At 37.1% G+C, this 20,445-nt stretch overlaps 1 protein-coding gene across 1 annotated transcript in view; it reads left to right on the top strand.

Annotated features, from left to right (window-relative positions):
* The window catches only part of TM4SF5 (transmembrane 4 L six family member 5), a 34,324-nt gene extending 14,091 nt beyond the window's left edge, over positions 1–20,233 (top strand). Inside the window, exons 2-5 of the mRNA XM_053716135.1 lie at positions 12,439–12,519; positions 12,606–12,742; positions 17,259–17,445; positions 19,803–20,233. Coding sequence (XP_053572110.1) covers positions 12,439–12,519; positions 12,606–12,742; positions 17,259–17,445; positions 19,803–19,814 — 417 coding nt within the window. The 3' untranslated portion in view covers positions 19,815–20,233. The remainder of the gene's footprint in view (positions 1–12,438; positions 12,520–12,605; positions 12,743–17,258; positions 17,446–19,802) is intronic.
* The last annotated feature ends 212 nt before the right edge of the window (positions 20,234–20,445 follow it).

The raw sequence follows: 20,445 nt of genomic DNA, 5'->3' as shown, positions 1-20,445 counted from the left end.
GAGCGAATACGGTCCCAAATCCTTAATTGAGGAACAGCTTCAGAAAGTCAGTGAAAACAGATCAAAATCAGAAAAGGAACAAAACAAAATAAAGAGAAAAAGAATAGTTTTTGTATCTAAATTTAATACTAGCCCCTTTGCACTAACGTCACGCCCCAGGGGGAAAACAATGATTAGTGGATTGCAGATTAGTCATCTGTTAATCAATTGAGCAATATGGCAGGTGGAGGAACGGAGGAATCGTTGCAGCATTAAAAGGCAGAAATCTGAGAATATCAATAAATAGTATGAAAGTTTACCTAATTTTTTAAATTCTATCCTATGATGTGAGCGAATACGGGCCCAAATCCTTAATTGAGGAACAGCTTCAGAAAGTCAGTGAAAACAGATCAAAATCAGAAAAGGAACAAAACAAAATAAAGAGAAAAAGAATAGTTTTTGTATCTAAATTTAATACTAGGAGTCATCAGATGAACAAAGTCCTTAGGAGACATGGGCATATTTTACAAATGTACCACCCTGAAATAGAATACTTCCCAATGTCTGCATATAAGAGAGGGGATAATATTAATAATAATAATATTAAAGACAGTTTGGTTAAAGCAGACTTACACTTAAATTACAAGTTTTGCGCTAAACCCAGTGCGTAAATAACGCTAAAAATTTAGCAGTACCTCACTTTCCATATCGCTGCCATTACAAGTTACAAAAAAACCTTCTTGTGTTGTGCGATAAGCTCCATACCGCACAAAAGCCAAATCCTGATTTGATGTGCTTGTGCACGTATCCCCCCATAGACATCAATGGAGAAAAAGTGTTATAACGCAATCCCCATTGATGTCTATAGAGACAAGAAAGTTTATTATAAATCTAATACCCTAACATAAACCCCCAGTCTAAATACTCCTTATCCACTGCCCCCGACATCACCAACACTAAATAAAGATATTATGCCCTAAACCGCTGCCCCAGACATCGCCAACACTAAATAAACCTATTACCCCGAATCCATCGCCCCCACATCGCTGACACAAAATAAAGTTATTAACCCCTAAACCACCGCCCCCCAACATTCCCGACACTACAATAAAACTATTAACCCCTAATCCGCCGCCCGCCCGCATCGCAAATACTAATCTAAACCTATTAACCCCTAAACCGTCAAACACCCACATAACCAACACTAAATAAACCTATTAACTCCTAAACTGCCAGCCCCCACATCGCGTCAAACTAAATTAAACTAATAATCCCTAAACCTAACACCCACTAACTTTAAATTAAACTTACAATATAACTACCTTCAAATAAATAAAAACTTACCTGTGAAATAAAAACCCAAAGCTTAAACTATAAATAAACCTAACATTACTATTTTCAAAAAATAAAATATACCAAAAATTAAAAACCTAAATTACTCAATTTAAAAAAATTCCAATACTTCGAAAAAAACAACAACCTAACAGTACAAAAAAAAAAACAGTCTAAAATAATGAACAATAAATAAAATCAAGGATTACAAAAAATAATAAACACAATTATCCAAAATATTTTTTTTAAACCTAATCTAATACCCCTATAAAAACAAAAAAGCGACCCCAAAATATAAACACCCAATCTAACAATAAACTACCAATAGCCTTTAAAAGGGCCTTTTGTAGGGCATTGCCCTGAAGCAATCTGCTCTTTTTTGCAAAATATACAATCACCAACTCACCCAAACCCCCAAAATAAAAAAGACCTAACTTAAATAAACCTAAGCTACCCATTGCCCCTGAAGGGGCATGTATATGGTCATTGCCCTTAAAAGGGCAATCAGCTCTTTTGCTGCCCATTAAAAAAATAAAATAAAGCCATAATCTAAAAAAAACACCCCCCAAAAAAACTAACACTAGCCCCAAAAAGTGTACTCACCATTCCTGAAGTCATCCATCTTCTTCCAGGCGGAGCAAAGTCTTCATCCAGATGGATCCATCTTCATCCATCGTGGGGCCATCTTTTATCTTCTTACCGGAGGTGCAGAGCGGTCTTCCAGCGGTGGCAGTCTTTGGCAACGTGGAGGCCCTCTTCATGTGATCATCCGCCACACACTGAAGATTGAATGCAAGGTACCCCTTTTATATTGTGGCACTTTGCATTCCTATTGGCTGAAGCAAAAAAGCAGCGTTCAGCTCCTAACGCAGCCCCATTGTTTCCTATGGGGAAACACTTCCTACGTCTGCACCTAACACTCTAACATGTACCCCGAGTCTAAACACCCCTAACCTTACACTTATTAACCCCTAATCTGCCGCCCCCGCTATCGCTGACCCCTGCATATTTTTTTAAACCCCTAATCTGCCGCTCCGTAAACCGCCGCCACCTACGTTATCCCTATGTACCCCTAATCTGCTACCCCTAACACCGCCGACCCCTATATTATATTTATTAACCCCTAACCTGCCCCCCCACAACGTCGCCGACACCTGCCTACACTTATTAACCCCTAATCTGCCGAGTGGACCTGAGCGCTACTATAATAATGTATTAACCCCTAATCCGCCTCACTAACCCTATCATAAATAGTATTAACCCCTAATCTGCCCTCCCTAACATCGCCGACACCTAACTTCAATTATTAACCCCTAATCTGCCGACCGGAGCTCACCGCTATTCCATCAGCCAATCAGAAAATTCCTACCTTAATTCCGATTGGCTGATAGAATCCTATCAGCCAATCGGAATTCGAGGGACGCCATCTTGGATGACGTCCCTTAAAGGAACAGTCATTCGTCGTTCAGTCGTCGGTCCGGATGGATGTTCCGCGCTGGATGTCTTCAGGATCCTGCCGCTTCGCTCCGGATGGAAGAAGATCGAAGATGCCGCTTGGAGAAGATGTTTGCCGGTCCGGATGTCCTCTTCTTGCCGGATAGGAGGAAGACTTTGGAGCCTCTTCTGGACCGGATTATGGATCGCCAACCCCCCGCTTGGGTTGGATGAAGATGTTGGAGCCAGGACGGATCGGTGAACCTGGTATGGTGAAGACAAGGTAGGAAGATCTTCAGGGGCTTAGTGTTAGGTTTATTTAAGGGGGTTTGGGTTAGATTAGGGGTATGTGGGTGGTGGGTTGTAATGTTGGGGGGGGGGGTATTGTATGTTTTTTTTTACAGGCAAAAGAGCTGAAATTCTTGGGGCATGCCCCGCAAAGGGCCCTGTTCAGGGCTGGTAAGGTAAAAGAGCTTGTAACTTTTTTAATTTAGAATAGGGTAGGGAATTTTTTATTTTGGGGGGCTTTGTTATTTTATTAGGGGGCTTAGAGTAGGTGTAATTAGTTTAAAATTGTTGTAATATTTTTCTTATGTTTGTAAATATTTTTTTATTTTCTGTAACTTAGTTCTTTTTTATTTTTTGTACTTTAGATAGTTTATTTAATTGTATTTATTTGTAGGAATTGTGTTTAATTAATTTATTGATAGTGTAGTGTTAGGTTAATTGTAGGTAATTGTAGGTAGTTTATTTAATTATTTTATTGATAGGGTAGTGTTAGTTTTAATTATAACTTAGGTTAGGATTTATTTTACAGGTAAATTTGTTATTATTTTAACTAGGTAACTATTAAATAGTTCTTAACTATTTAATAGCTATTGTACCTGGTTAAAATAATTACAAAGTTGCCTGTAAAATAAATATTAATCCTAAAATAGCTATAATATAATTATAATTTATATTGTAGCTATATTAGGATTTATTTTACAGGTAAGTATTTAGCTTTAAATAGGAATAATTTATTTAATAAGAGTTAATTTATTTCGTTAGATTTAAATTATATTTAACTTAGGGGGGTGTTAGTGTTAGGGTTAGACTTAGCTTTAGGGGTTAATACATTTATTAGAATAGCGGTGAGCTCCGGTCGGCAGATTAGGGGTTAATAATTGAAGTTAGGTGTCGGCGATGTTAGGGAGGGCAGATTAGGGGTTAATACTATTTATGATAGGGTTAGTGAGGCGGGTTAGGGGTTAATAACTTTATTATAGTAGCGCTCAGGTCCACTCGGCAGATTAGGGGTTAATAAGTGTAGGCAGGTGTCGGCGACGTTGAGGGGGGCAGATTAGGGGTTAATAAATATAATATAGGGGTCGGCGATGTTAGGGGTAGCAGATTAGGGGTACATAGGGATAACGTAGGTGGCGGCGATTTGCGGTCGGAAGATTAGGGGTTAATTATTTTATGTAGCTTGCGGCGACGTTGTGGGGGGCAAGTTAGGGGTTAAGAAATATAATATAGGGGTCGGCGGGGTTAGGGGCAGCAGATTAGGGGTACATAAGTATAACGTAGGTGGCGGTCGGCAGATTAGGGGTTAAAAATTTAAATAGAGTGGCGGCGATGTGGGGGGACCTCGGTTTAGGGGTACATAGGTAGTTTATGGGTGTTAGTGTACTTTAGGGTACAGTAGTTAAGAGCTTTATAAACCGGCGTTAGCCAGAAAGCTCTTAACTCCTGCTATTTTCAGGCGGCTGGAATTTTGTCGTTAGAGCTCTAACGCTCACTTCAGAAACGACTCTAAATACCAGCGTTAGAAAGATCCCATTGAAAAGATAGGCTACGCAAATGGCGTAGGGGGATCTGCGGTATGGAAAAGTCGCGGCTGAAAAGTGAGCGTTAGACCCTTTAATCACTGACTCCAAATACCAGCGGGCGGCCAAAACCAGCGTTAGGAGCCTCTAACGCTGGTTTTGACGGCTACCGCCGAACTCCAAATCTAGGCCTTAGATTTTTTTTATTTTTCATAATTTTAAAATGTTTTTTTTTTTTTAATGTTAGCTTTTTTTTTCAAAATATTAGGATTTTTTAATTTAGATTTTTTTTATTTTTAACAGGTTTTTTATTTTTGGTATATATTTTTTTTAAATAGTTTATATATATAGGTTTATAGTTTAAGCTTAGTTTTTTTTATTTCACAGGTAAGTTTTTTTCTTATTTGAATGTAGTTATATTGTAAGTTTAATTTAAAGTTAGCGGGTGTTAGGTTTAGGGGTTAATAGTTTAATTTAGTTTGTTGCAATGTGGGGGGCGGCAGGTTTAGGGGTTAATAGGTTTATTTAAGTAGTTGCGATGTAGGTGTTTGGCGGTTTAGGGGTTAATAGGTTTAGATTAGTATTTGCAATGCAGGGGGTGGCGGATTAGGGGTTAATAGTTTTATTTAGGTGTTAGCGATGTGGGGGGTCGGCGGTTTAGGGGTTAATTCGTTTATTTAGTATTGGGGATGCGGGCATGGCAGCAGATTGGGGTTAATTCTTTAATTCAGATTTGGCGATGTTGGTGGGTGGCGGGTTAGGGTTTAATAGGTTTAATATAGTATTTGCAATGCAGGGGATGGCAGTTTAGGGGTTAATAGGTAGTTTATGGGTGTTAGTAACATTTTTGTTATGAGTTTTGTGAAACATTTTTGTTTCACAAAATCCATAACTACTTGTCTTTGATAGCGGAATGGATCGTGGTGGTATAAGCTATAACGCTAGTGGAATAGCTGGACCACACAACCTGTAATACGGCTGACCTGAAAATTTCACACTCAAAAGACTTTTTTTGAGTGCGGAATGAAGAGTTGCGGTATAGGCTAAAACGCTAGCGATATAGCCGTACCTCCGGGACTTGTAACACGGGAGAGCTGAATATTCCGCTCGCAAAGGTAAATTTTTCAGCGGTATAGCCATACCGCACAACTTGTAATCTAGGTCTTAGGTAGCAAAAAGAAATTAAAACAGAATACAATTGGTGCATCAAGAGTAGGATGTTTTCTCTGCTTAGGATGCAGCAATTCTAATTCAATGATTAAAGGAGACTGTTTTTTCCTTCTCAAAAACTACTTTTGCAATTTATATAATTAAATGTCAGTGTCTTTGCTCTAGATAAGAATTCTATATCCAAGTAAGGCTGTGTTCAGTCGGTATCTCCTTTCTCTTTACTAAGTCTGAGGTGAAATATAAAACTCCAACAATGTGATGGTTAGAAGGCAGAATTTAAATATTCAGATAAATTTGACCATAAATGTGGCTAACATATTCTTTTTTTTTTTCTCAATCTGTTTCATTTTCTGCCATGTGTGGTATTGACTTTGCTTGTTTATGCTGTACACATTGTTGGCTTTAAATAAATTTATAAAAAAAAATGTCAGTGTTCTTTAATTTATGTAGGTAACACAACTAGACAGGTAAGAGATAGACTTACAGAAAACAAATCCAATATACGCTGTAAAAATAAGGAAGTTCCTGTAGCAGCACAATTTTTGGGAAATGGACATAATATAAGTCATTCGTGTTTTCAAATAATAGAGAAAGCCGACTCCTAGGAGAGCAGGAGATAGGCAACTATTGTTAAGTAGAAGAGAGATGCATTGGATTTACCACCTTAATTCTATGACACCGATTTAAATGGTGATTTTGATTGGTCAGTATTCTGGTAAACAATAGACTACTTGTGTATATTTGCATGTATAATTTTGAACTTAAGAAAAAAAATGTTTTTACTTGATTTTATCTGTTTTATATACATAATCCTCTTAAATGTAGTGTTAATTTGTTTCAACATATGGTTATAAATGGTTTGATCTGTATATATTAAAGAAAAATGATATGAAAATGACATGACTAACTGACCTCTAGAGAGCATTATGAGATTAGATATGACAGTTTGTGCACACTATGAAACAAAATGTGATAAAGGTGATTTGATATATTTAGTGTTTAACACCAGGTGGTGCTATGATAGTAGAGAGTCTAATGAGTGCACACTTTGATACACTTTGAGACTATTTAAACACAGGTGTTATGAAATTAGATATGGTAGTTTGTGCACACTATGAAACAAAATGTTATGAAGAAAGGTAATATGATATATTTAGTGTTAACACTAAGTGATGCTATGATATTAGAGATTAGAATTTGTGCACACTTTGAGAATATTTAAATACAGGTGTTATGAGATTAGATAGATTTTTTCATGCAGTTGCTCTCTATTATCCTATACGGTAATTATTTTTTGTTTAGAGATGACTATTATCTCCAATTGCAAGGGACTGCCATTAGGTTCCCCTAATTATGCCAATATTTTCATGAATGTTTATGAGAAAAAATATATATTTTGTAACAATTTATTTGCATTTTCGGTATATGGCTGGGCGACGTTGGAACCCTGGAGAGCTTTGTAAGGGAATTGAATTCATCTACCAACCATATCAAATTTAAACTTACATGGAGTGAAGAGTCCCTAGACTTTTTAGATGTTAGAATTATTAAGGTTGGCAATTCCTTTGTTACTGATCTATATAGAAAAACCACTGACCGTAATAGCCTACTTAGGTTTGAGAGTGCTCACCCACCTTCCCTTATCAAATCTTTACCACATAGCCAAATGCTCCGGGTACGTAGAATTGTTTCATCTGAAGATCTAATAGATAAAAGGTTGGCTGAAATGGGCCAAAGATTTAAGGATAGGGGTTATCCACAAGACATGATTATTAAAAATATAAATACAGTTAGATCCATCCCGAGAGACTCTCTCTTAAAACCTAAGGTGGATAAAAAGTCCCAAATTCCTAGAACCATCTGTGTTTCAAAGTATAACGCTCAAAGCCATGATATCCAGCACATTATCAGGAAGCATTGGAGCATACTTTCGAATTGCAACCCTGACATTAAAGAATTTAGGGATTACCCTATGCCAGCTTTTAAGAGAGGTAGAAATCTACAAGAGCAATTGGTTAAAGCTGACGTTGGTCCCAAAACTATTTCTAAAACCAGATTTATTTCTTCACGTAATAAGGGTTGTTTTCCATGTTTGGGATGCTCATGTTGCAGCAACATGTCAAAAGGCTCTGTATTTTATCATCCCCAAACGGGAAAGAAATACAACATTAAGGGTTATTATACCTGCCTTAGTACCTTTATTATTTATATGGTTAAATGCCCATGTGGGATGGTTTATATAGGTGAGTCGACCCATAGCGCTAAAGACCGTATAATACAGCGGTTCCCAACCTGTGGTACTTGTACCCCTGGGGGTACTTGGCAGACCAGTTGGGGGTACTCAAAAATATTGTTGGTAATGGCGGAAGATCCAGGGGGAGGCACACTCAATGGGTCATCAACTAATAACCATCGTGGAACTGTGGAAGGAAGGAGCGTTCAGCCGGAAAATGACAAGTGAAGTCCTGGCCTGGCATATAGGCAGATGGGAGCCCCTGCACCTGAAATATGTGGACCGGGTGTGGATGACTCCGGTCCACATATTAATGATCACCCTGTCACCAGGCAGCTTAGCCTCCTGCTTCACCCACCCCCGTGCACAAAATGTTGACTGCGAGTGCGCAGTTAGAAACAGCACTGCAGCAGCATAGCTGCGTAGACACGTGTGGTAGAGCTGTGGAGGTTGCGAGTCACACAGGCGAGGTGGGTCTGCATCCCCAAATAAGTTATAGACAGTGCTGGTAAGTAAAGTACTAATGCTAGTGCTTGCTTGAGTCAGATTGCTTCACTTCCAACTAAAAACGTCCATAGTGGCTGGGTGGTTTATATCGATCTGATCTCACAAATTAAAATATTTATTTTTCTGATCATTACGCTTTGACTCCCCCCACAGGGCCGTGTTTAGGGGCAACCAGGCAGCTGCCATGGGAGCCAGCCACACAGCAGGGCTCCTTCTGAGAATGAGATCTGAGCTTTAATCCTGTTGATACACGTACAGTCGTATGCCATTCAGATATAGCTTACCTCCCCTATAAAAAAAGCGCTTCCTTTATTTTGAGGGATGGGTGTGGGTAACAAAGAGAGGGGGTACTCATAAATGAAAAGCCTAATCAAGGGGTACGGGAGAGAAAAAAGGTTGGGAACCGCTGGTATAATAGAACATAAAAGCAATATACGTACTAAAAATTTTAAAGCCCCCCTTGCATATCATTTTTTAACTGCTGGCCATTCCATTAGCCAATTGAAATTTCAAATTATTGATCAGATCGTGTTACCCCGTAGAGGTGGAGATAGGGAGCTATTGCTGAAACAAAAAGAATCGTTTTGGATATATGAATTAGGGACACTCACCCCTAAAGGTATGAACAGAGATTGGGATCTTTCTATTTTTCTATAGTTGTATATATGATTTAAACTTTTTGCCTGTGGTTTGTTTTCTGCAGATAAAAAATATTTTTGCTAACATATCAAATGATTTAAAAGATGAGATGTATTTAAATGAAATGGAATGTAATAATGCCTCAAGTCTGTATATGAATGTTTTTTTAGCATTTGATGTATTGATAGGGTTAAATTCTCTCTATCGCCACCTAGTGGTATATAGGTATATAAAGGTGTGAGTATTGTTTGTTTGACATGGCATGAATAAGGGATAATATCCTGAAACGTTGCCCGTTATTTGTCTTATCTAATAAATATTAGATTTATGCTGTCACCTGCTTGACTGATTTTTGTTACTGTACTGGACCTGTGAGCAGTGGTCCTGTTGGTGTCGTGCATCTATCCCTGAGTGCTGACATCCTTATGTGTTGGAATCATTATCTTAAACTACCATGTTGTGAGCAATGCATGAGCATGATTAATCAATTCAAAATGGTTTAATAGTTATTTTTTAAAACAAGAAGTATTTTGCTTGTTCAGACATTAAAGGGACATGAAACCCAAATTTTTTTCTTTTCATGATTTGGAAACAGCATGCAATTTTAAGCAACTTTCTAACTTATTTCTACTATATATTTTGCTTCATTCTCTTGATCTAGATATGCTTAGTGGCTGCTGATTGGCGGCTGCACATAGATGCCTTGTGTGTTTGGCTCACTCATGTGCATTGCTATTTCTTCAGCAAATAATATCTAAAGAATGAAACAAATTTGATAATAGAAAGTAAATTGGAATGTTGTTTAAAATTATATTCTCTACCTGAATCATGAAAGAAAAAAAAATATGTTTAGTGTCCCTTTAACGTTGCTTGTGCAAATACATCTCCCAAATAAAACTGAAAAGCCCACAAACTAAAAAGATGAATTTATATTTAAATGTATATGAAAGTCAAAATGACAGTTTTATCAATCAGAGCATGCAATAACATTTTTTTTCCAATCTACTTCAATTATAAAATTGTGCACAGTCTTTCTGTGCCCACTTTCCATGGCACTAACTACTACTAAGCATGTGCAAAGGTTCACAGTATATGAGTCTGTGATTGGCTGATGGCAATCATGTGATGGGACAGGGAAATGAAAGGAATTTTTGTCAGAAAAAAATCTGCTGCTTATATGAAAAAGTCTTATTGCATCGTATTTTATTTTGCATTAGTTGATTATGGAATTTGCAATTCTACTGTATTTAATAGTGAAAATGTAATCCAAAAGAAAATAAAGAATAGTAGCAATCATTTTTGGTAAAGGGATACGCTACTCAATAGAAATTCTCCTTAATACTTGATACAAATATGAGAACGAAAAATGGTTTACAATGTATACCTGTGTTATTTAAAACTCGCCAGCGTAACTTCTGCATGAGCACTGAGCAGTTACCCTTCAGCTACTGTTAGTAAAAAACAAAAAAACAACAAATCACGGCTTTGGAAATAGAAGAGTCAAAAATTATGTACTACCACTGGAATACCTCAGTCATGTTCTTAAAAATACAAAGTATTGGGGAAGTTTGCATGGTGCAACAATTGGCCCTTTAATACATTGGAATGGATTTCTATAAGAAATTATGCAAAAGGCTATGTAAGCCACAGAACACATTTGTTTTGGATTGTTATAGACCCCCTAACTGCACATAAACTAATTTCTTACAATATTGTATAATAGAAGTGGCACATACACAGGGATAGGCAAGGTGTCCGTACACGGACACTGGTGTCCGTGACTAGCGCTTGCAGTGTCCACCACAACCTTAGTATATCTTTTCTTTCTGCTTAAATAATAGGAATAAAAAAATATGTAGTGTGAATAAAATTAGTGACTTGTCAAGAGACTGCTAGCAATATTGGGTGATAAGTTATGGAATAAATAAAGCCTGAGTGAAATACTGGATGTGTATCTGCTTCTGTATAATAACACCCAGCTCTATACAAAGACACAGTAGTGACACTGGCACATGTGTATAGCCAGACAAGGGCTGGTTATAGGGTCAGTGGTATCTGCATCAGTATAACACCCAGCACTATATAATGACACAGTAGTGACACTGGCACATGGGTATAGCCAGAGGAGGGCTGGTTATAGAATCAGTGGTATCTGCATCAGTATACTAACACCAAGCACTATATAATGACACAGTAGTGACACTGGCACATGGGTATAGCCAGAGGAGGGCTGGTTAGAGAATCAGTGGTATCTGCATCAGTATAATAACACCCAGCACTATATAATGACACAGTAGTGACACTGGCTCATGGGTATAGCCAGAGGAGGGCTGGTTATAGGATCATTGGTATCTGCATCAGTATAATAACACCCAGCACTATATAATGACACAGTAGTGACACTGGCACATGGGTATAGCCAGAGGAGGGCTGGCTATAGGATCAGTGGTATCTGCATTAGTATAATAACACCCAGCGCTATATGACACAGTAGTGACACTGGCACATGGGTATAGCCAGAGGAGGGCTGGTTATAGGATCAGTGGTATCTGCATCAGTATAATAACACCAAGAACTATACAAAGACACTAGTTCATGGGTATAGCCAGAGGAGGGCTGGTTATAGGATCAGTGGTATCTGCATCAGTATAATAACACCCAGCACTATACAAAGACACAGTAGTGACACTGGCACACGGGTATAGCCAGAGGAGGGCTGGTTATAGGATCAGTGGTATCTGCATCAGTATAATAACACCAAGCACTATAAAATAATGTTTTTAATTTCAAATGTACATTGGTGTCCTTCACTAAGGTCTGTACTTTGGAAAATGTCTGCCACAGCCTTTGTCTGTGCCTATCCCTGCACATACATAAAATATGCACTACAACCTAATGGGCAAACATCTCTACAGCTTCACCCTCATTATCCATCTGTACAGCTTTATCAGTTTTAAATTGACACTCAAGTGAAAATGAAACTTTCCTGAAGCAGATGCAGCATGCAATTTTAAACAACTTTATTTAAAAAGCAGGAACGTGAAGCTTTACATTTCTGCTTTGTAAATTTAGATAGCAAGAGAACAAATAAAATTTAATAGGAGTAAATTAGAAAGTTGCTTAAAATTGCATCCTCTATCTGAAGCATGAAATAAAAAAATTGGATTTAGTGTCCCTTTAATCTTACTCTGAAACTTCACATTGTTGCTAGGATACATAATCAAGTAATAGGAAAGTAAAAATCTAAAATTTATCTTCATTCCCTCTATCCAACACACTTTCTCTGTTTCTCACTAATGTTTCTCTCAAATACCTTGTCTTTGCATCATCTTACAGGTTTTGTGTCCTGCTTTTGCTGCTATTCGAGCCGGTGGTAAAGGATGCTGTGGGGAAGGATGTTGTGGTAACCGTTGCAGAGTAGGTATTTTTTATTATTAAACCTCAATGCCTACCTCTGATTTCTTTCTAATTGAACTGATATATACTTCTGTGTTATTCTACAGATGTGCCGCTCAGTAATTTCTTCTATATTTGGGGCATTAGGCGGTTTCTACTGTCTGGTTGTGGCCTGTACAGCCCTAAATGATGGACCCTTGTGTGAAAGGAACAATGAGTGGAAATACTACTTCAAAGGTTTAAAGTATGGAAACAATTTGTATTCCGTTGTCATCACAGTTTTCTTCTGATTGAATTGATTTTTGAATTCCAGGGCCTGAGATATTATAACAAATTAGTTACATTAAAAATTAACAAAAAATAAAAATAAATCCACTTAAAAAAACTTAAAAATTCTATGTGCTGTCTAGATTCTTTTGTTAGGTGTCCAGTACCTTTATTTAACACAGAATTTTGTGGCGCTATACAAATAAATTATTACAATAATAATAATAGTCCATTTTGGCAATCCAGTACTGCATGGGGTAATTTTCATTCCGTCCTTTATTGTGTTCTGCTTCTTCTCCAACGTACTACTACTTTTACACAATTGTTTTGGTCATTGATTTTATTGATAGAAAAATTAAAATCAGCAAATAGGATTAGCTTTTATCCATCTTTCATTAGTTTGTAAAAACCATATCAACTATAACAGCAGTGAAATGGCCGTAAAGAGGAAGAACACGATGAGGGAAAGAATGAAGAGGGCTTTGCATAGTAATGGATTGCCATAATGTGCTACGTCTGATCAAGATAGACATCGGTTAGGAGTGTTTTTCGAATAGTTATTTTATTTAAACTCTTTCGGCTAGATTACGAGTTTTGCGGAAAGAGCTGCTGGTGCTAACTTGCACGTTATTGTCACCGCTCACCTACAGCGCTGGTATTACAGGTTTTCATAAACCCGTAGTTAACAGGCAAGAAGTGAGCGTAGAGCAAAATTGAGCTCCATACCGCACTCCAATACCAGCGCTGCTTAAGGCAGCGGTGAGCTGGTTTTACGTGCTCGTGCACTATTTCCCCATAGACATCAATGGGGAGAGCTGGCTGAAAAAAAGTCTAACACCTGCAATAAAGCAGTGTAAAGCTCAGTAACGCAGCCCCATTGATTCCTATGGGGAAACACATTTTTATGTTTACACCTAACACCCTAAAATGAACCCCGAGTCTAAACACCCCATATCTTACACTTATTAACCCCTAATCTGCCACCCCAGACATCGCTGACACCTACATTATACTTATTAACCCCTAATCTGCCACCCCAGACATCACCGACACCTACATTATACTTATTAACCCCTAATCTGCCACCCCAGACATCACCGACACCTACATTATACTTATTAACCCCTAATCTGCCGCTCCGGACATCGCCACTATAATAAACATATTAACCCCTAAACCGCTGCACTCCCGCCTCGCAAACACTAGTTAAATATTTTTAACCCCTAATCTGCCACCCCCAACATCACCGCCACCTACCTTAATTTATTAACCCCTAATCTGCTGCCCCCAACGTCGCCGCCACTATACTAAATTTATTAACCCCTAAACCTAAGTCTAACCCTAACACCCCCCTAAGCCTAAACTAAACTACCAATAGCCCTTAAAAGGGCATTTTGCTGGGATTTGCCCCAAAGAAATCAGCTCTTTTACCTGTAAAAAAAATACAAACATCCCCCATCAGTAAAACCCACCACCCACACAACCAACCCCCCAAATAAAATACTAACTAAAAAAACCTAAGCTCCCCATTGCCCTGAAAAGGGCATTTGGATGGGCATTGCCCTTAAAAGGGCATTTAGTTATTTTTTCAATTGCCCAAACCCCTAATCTAAAAATAAAACCCACCCAATAAACCTTTAAAAAAGCCTAACACTAACCCCCGAAGATCCACTTACAGTTTTTGAAGACCCGATATCCATCCTCAACGAAGCAGCAGAAGTCATCATCGAAGCCCACAGAAGTCTTCATCCAAGCGGCCAAAGTCTTCATCCAAGCCCGCAGAAGTCTTCATCCAGACGGCATCTTCTATCCTCATCCATCCAGCGGGGAGCGGCTCCATCTTCAAGACATCCGGTGCGGAGCATCCTCTTCAATCAACATCTTCTTGCTGAATGAATGTTCCTTTAAATGATGTCATCCAAGATGGCGTCCCTTGAATTCCGATTGGATGATAGAATTCTATCAGTCAATCGGAATTAAAGGTGAAAAAATCATATTGGCTGATCCAATATGCCAATAGGATTGAGCTTGCATTCTATTGGCTGTTCCAATCAGCCAATAGAATGTGAGCTCAATCCTATTGGCTGATTGGATCAGCTAATAGGATTGAAGCTCAATCCTATTGGCTGATTGCATCAGCCAATAGGATTTTTTCACCTTTAATTCCAATTGGCTGATAGAATTCTATCAGCCAATCGGAATTCAAGGGACGCCATCTTGGATGACGTCATTTAAAGGAACATTCATTCAGCAAGAAGACGTTGATTGAAGAGGATGCTCCGTGCCGGATGTCTTGAAGATGGAGCCGCTCCGCACCGGATTGATGAAGATAGAAGATGCCATCTGTATGAAGACTTCTGCAGGCTTGGATGAAGACTTCGGCCTCTTGGAGGAAGACTTCTGCGGGCTTCGATGAGGACTTCTGCCGCTTTGTTGAGGATGGATGTCGGGTCTTCAAAACTGTAAGTGGATCTTCGGGGTTAGTGTTAGGCTTTTTTAAGGGTTTATTGGGTGGATTTTATTTTTAGATTAGGGGTTTGGGCAATTGAAAAATAGTTAAATGCCCTTTTAAGGGCAATGCCCATCCAAATGCCCTTTTCAGGGCAATGGGGAGCTTAGGTTTTTTTAGCTAGGTTTTTATTTGGTGGGTTGGTTGTGTGGGTGGTGGGTTTTACTGTTGGGGGGTGTTTGTATTTTTTTTACAGGTAAAAGAGCTGATTTCTTTGGGACAATGCCCCGCAACAGGCCCTTTTAAGGGCTATTGGTAGTTTAGTTTAGGCTAGGGTTTTTTTTATTTTGGGGGGGCTTTTTTTATTTTAATAGGGCTATTAGATTAGGTGTAATTAGTTTAAATATGTGATAATTTCTTTTACTTTAGATTGCGTTACGAATCTTGGCGGTATAGGATGTACTGCTCACTTTTTGGCCTCCCAGGCAGACTCGTAATACCGGCGCAAAGGATGTCCCATTGAAAAAAGACTTTACGCAAATTGCGTAAGTTAATTTGCGTTAAGGCCAAAAAAGTGTGCGGTGCCCCTAAACCTGCAAGACTCATAATACCAGCGGTAGTGAAAAAAGCAGCGTTATGAGCCTTAACGCTGCTTTTTCACTCATACCGCAAAACTCGTAATCTAGCCGAATATTTGGTAATGCTATATTTTTACATTAACTTTTTTTCAGTATGTTTTTTTTTTCATTAAGTGTTTTTTTTACAACTTAAAGGGATATGAAACCCAATTTTGTTTTCATGATTCTGATAGAGCATACAATTTTAAGCAATTTTCTTGGTATCTTTATTTGAAAAAGCAGGAATATAAGCTTAGGATCTGGCCCATTTTTGGTTCGGCCCCTGGGTGGTGCTAAATGTAGCCACCAATCCTAATTCTTAAGCTTACATTCCTGCTTTTTAAACAAAGATACTAAGCGAACAAAGAAAAATTGATAATAGGAGTAAATTAGAAAATTGCAAGCTCTATCTGATTCATGAATGAAAAAATAGGGGTTTCATATCCCTTTAACAAGTTTTTTAGGGGTTTTAGGCTAGGAGTAAGTTTAAGGGGGTCTTAGGTGAGGCCGTAGTTTAACAGTGAGAGAGAGAGAGAGAGAGAGAGAGAGAGAGAGAGAGAGGAAAGCATGAAAATCATATTTATGCAATACTCATATTAAACAAAGTTTTATACTGTGTATTTACTGTAAATATTTGACATTCCAATCTTCTGCACATAGCAGAACATGTTCTATGTATTTATAAATAAATAAAAATTGTTGCATATCAAATGAGCACATCTAGGCAAGTATCCCGCTTGCTTTTACCCAGAAAAACTCAATTTACACTGTTACCAATGCACAAGAGGATTATGGGTAAGATATGCAAATTAGATATCCAACATATCAGATTTTTTTCTTCATACTGTGTTAACACACAGCTGTGTGTTAACACAGTATGAAGCAAAAAATCTGAGATGTTAGACTTTTTAAGTCAGTGACTAGTAATACTAATTCAAGAGATGCTGATTGCTACACACAATATGTGGATTTAATAAAGTAGATGTTCAAATGAAATTTTAAAATTCACAAGACTGTTGGACCTATAAAGTGCTTAATATAATGGGCTGTGTATTCACAGCTGAATGTTAGTGGATTTATCCCCAAAACAGGTCTAATAGGGGGATGGAATTTCTTGAGTCTTTAAAAATATATGTTGCAACATGTTTCTCGTCCGCTATATTTAGCACTGCCTTGTGCCATCACTCCTGTGTGTTTTGACTCTTCTATTTTAACATCTTTTTTTTATATCTTTTATCATATTTGCACAGAGAACAGAAACTTCCTGGTTATAAAAATGTAGACACTTTATTTACAAAAGTTTTAGCATATTGTTAGCAGATCAAGAAAAGGTATTAACTGTTAACCCTTTATGACCCATCTGAGAAAAAAATGTCTCCTTTGTCTTTAGCTCTGTGCTAACCTCGCTTTATCCTTTTCTTCTGTAGTGAGAGTTATCTAGTTAAACAAGAAACCTGGGATACATGTCTACCAGAAAAAATAGTCCTTTGGAACATTGTCCTTTTCTCCATCCTCCTTGGTTTTGGAGCATTGGAATTTTTACTTTGTGCCATCCAAATCGTTAATGGACTCATGGGAATGTTATGTGGAGATTGCAGAAAGAAGGGCAACCATGTAAGTATTATGTGTGTGTGATAGTTATAGCTTTATATGTCTATATATTGCTCTTTCAACAATTTAACTACTTATATCAATTAAATTAATATAAGATTAAATATTATATTTGTAGTAATTATTATTATATATTTTAAAATGCATTTAAGGGACATGGAACCCAAAATTTGTCTTTTTTATGATTCAGATAGAGCATGTCATTTTAAAAAATTTCCAATTTACTTATTTAATCTAAATTTCTTCATTCTCTTGGTATCCTTTGTTGAGAGCAAGATAAGTTCAGGAATTGCAGCACTAGATAGCAACACATTTTTCCTGGCATGTAGTGCTTCAGAAATGTTCACACTACCTAAAAATTTCTTCAAGAAAGATTACTTCAAGAGGGCAGCAAATTTGATAATAGTACAAATACAACGTCCTGAAAAAGAGATAGGAAAAAAGATTGGGGCTTATAGCACTCCTCATCTATACACCCAAGGAAATAGAGTTAAAACATAACTTTATTAACTTTATTAAAACAGGTAACCCTGCAAGACAACCCCACCACGACCAAATAAAACCGTGATACACCCCCTGTTTCCTTGGGGGTAATAGTGAAACAATGTTGCTACAACAAGAAACTAAGTGGATCTTTAGATTGAATTGTGTCATCCCGAATGGCATGAACACATTCAATAAATATTGGGTGTTCCTATAAACTTTTGGCTACAATAAAGGACTGGTAATTATCATTTTTGGAGTGCTGTTATTCTTTTTTTGAATTTTGCATATGGATACAGGGTTGTGCAGTGCCCTGTTATAAATTGCACCCAATATCTATACAGTGTTTGCTGGACTTTTTCATTATTTTGTTCCTATACACAGGACAGTCTAAATAGACAGTAGAATGGTTTATGAGGACTGTTTGTGGCTGTCCTGGTGACATGTTTAAGATTGGAATGGGTTTAATATGAGTCTAGCATTTATTATGTATGTATCTATGACACTCTTAATAATGTGTACTTCTACATGCTATGTATAGACAGTATAATCTTTTTACCTATCTCTTTTTGGGGACATTGTATTTGTATATTTATTGAGGGTAGCACCGGACCTGCCTAGTCTCAGTAAGGTCCTTTTCACTTTTTCATTGTTCATAGTGCCAGTAATCCATATATGTTTTTGTCTAAATCACAAAAGTAAAATTTTAGGTTTCATGTTCCTTTAAATCAACAGCAAAATGTTTTAATGATTAAAACATTTTCAAAAATGCAAACAAAATTATGATTAATAAAAGCACCAGAATCTTAAAACTATTTGACTATTCTTCCCATTCACAATCTAGCTGTAATATATATATATATATATATATATATATATATATATATATATATATATATATATATATATATAGCATATACAAGCTTTTCATTTTTATATAACTACAAAGTTTATCTCCCTCTGACCAGGGGTATTGAACAAAGGCAGTACTCATAATGAATTTGTCTAAGGAATTAAAATAAATGTCATGGGGTATCAATTGCACTGTTTACAGTGGGTATTGAAAATTATCGCCCCCCCCCCCCTTGAAAATAATTACATTTTGTTGCTTTGCAGCCTGAAATAAAGACTAAGACAGACAGTTTTTGTTTATTCAGTTGTAATTACTCAGTGCAACTTAAAACATCCAAGTGAAAGATATAACAAAAATAGCAAAAATAAAGACAATTCAAAAACAGAATCACTGATAACCCCCTTGTGTCAGTATTTTGTTGAACCACCTTTTGCTATTATTACAGCCTTTAGACCGTTGGGATATGTTTCTACTAACTTTATATACAGGAACACAGACCCACAATATTTATAGCGCAACCTGCACTATCAAAAGACAATTCACTTGTACTCTAGGCTTTAGTGTTTAATCTCCATGCTGTAGTGTAGTGGTTCCTGTGGCTCTATTATTTCTGCACGTGACCCTTATATGCTTAGGAAGACAAACTGTGCATGAGCAGTCCATCTTCAGCACTATCAATAGTAGCTCTGAAGTAAACAACTAAGCATGTGCAAGATGCTGCCTCACCATGAGGAGTATGCCTATAGTGAATACAATGTGCCGTGTGGCACGGTTAGGTATTGGATGTGTGGACAGCAAAATCATAAAAAAGCAGCTTGTGAACAGGCAGACAGCAGGGCCAAGATTATGAGAATCAAAATAAAAAATGTAAAGATTTGTAAATATAAAGAAACGTGTATAAAAAGTACTATTTTATTATTTAACAAACAGTAACCGTTACTATCACTTTAAATATAATGGTCAAGTTTCTGCAATCTTATTTGAGTTATAATTAAATGTTCATATCATTTTCTCTCCCTGACAGAGTGATGATTAAACCATTTACATTCTTCTGAAGTCTTCCGTTCTTTGCTGCATCATATATGACATTCTTCGTCCAAATGTGCCACATCTGTGGAATGAGCCATCTTTATTGTTATGATCATCCTCTAGTGGTGGTAGAAGAGTATTGCACACTTGTATGATAATTGTATTTTGGTAAATATAGGGATAGTTGAATGTCTATATTTTGTTATTCAAATAGAAGATTGAAGATTTCCCTTAATATTTGCTCTCTCATTTGAATATTTCTAAAGAATGAATTTTAATATCAAAATGTTTTGAGTATAAAATTTAAATATTACATTTAAATATAGATTCCAAATGACATACATTTAAGTCTAAGAATATTAAAGTCTGAATTTCTTTTCCATCTAAAATGTTTAGTGAAGGAAAATAAAACAAATTTGTACAATAGATTCATTATTTATTTTGCCTGTTTTTGCTATAAAATGCCTTTAAATATTGATTTAAAGGGATATGAACTCCAATATTTGTTTAATGATTCAGACAGGGCATACAATGTTTAAAAACGTTCCAATTTCCTTTTATTATCAAAATTGCTGCATTCTCTTGGTGTCCTTTCTTGAAGAAGCAGCAATGCACTACTGAATACATTAGGGGAACCA

Source organism: Bombina bombina, chromosome 6, assembly GCF_027579735.1.
Source record: "Bombina bombina isolate aBomBom1 chromosome 6, aBomBom1.pri, whole genome shotgun sequence".
Lineage (NCBI taxonomy): Eukaryota > Metazoa > Chordata > Amphibia > Anura > Bombinatoridae > Bombina > Bombina bombina.
Note: the sequence above shows the minus strand (reverse complement) of the source record. Positions and strands in the feature narration are given on the sequence as shown.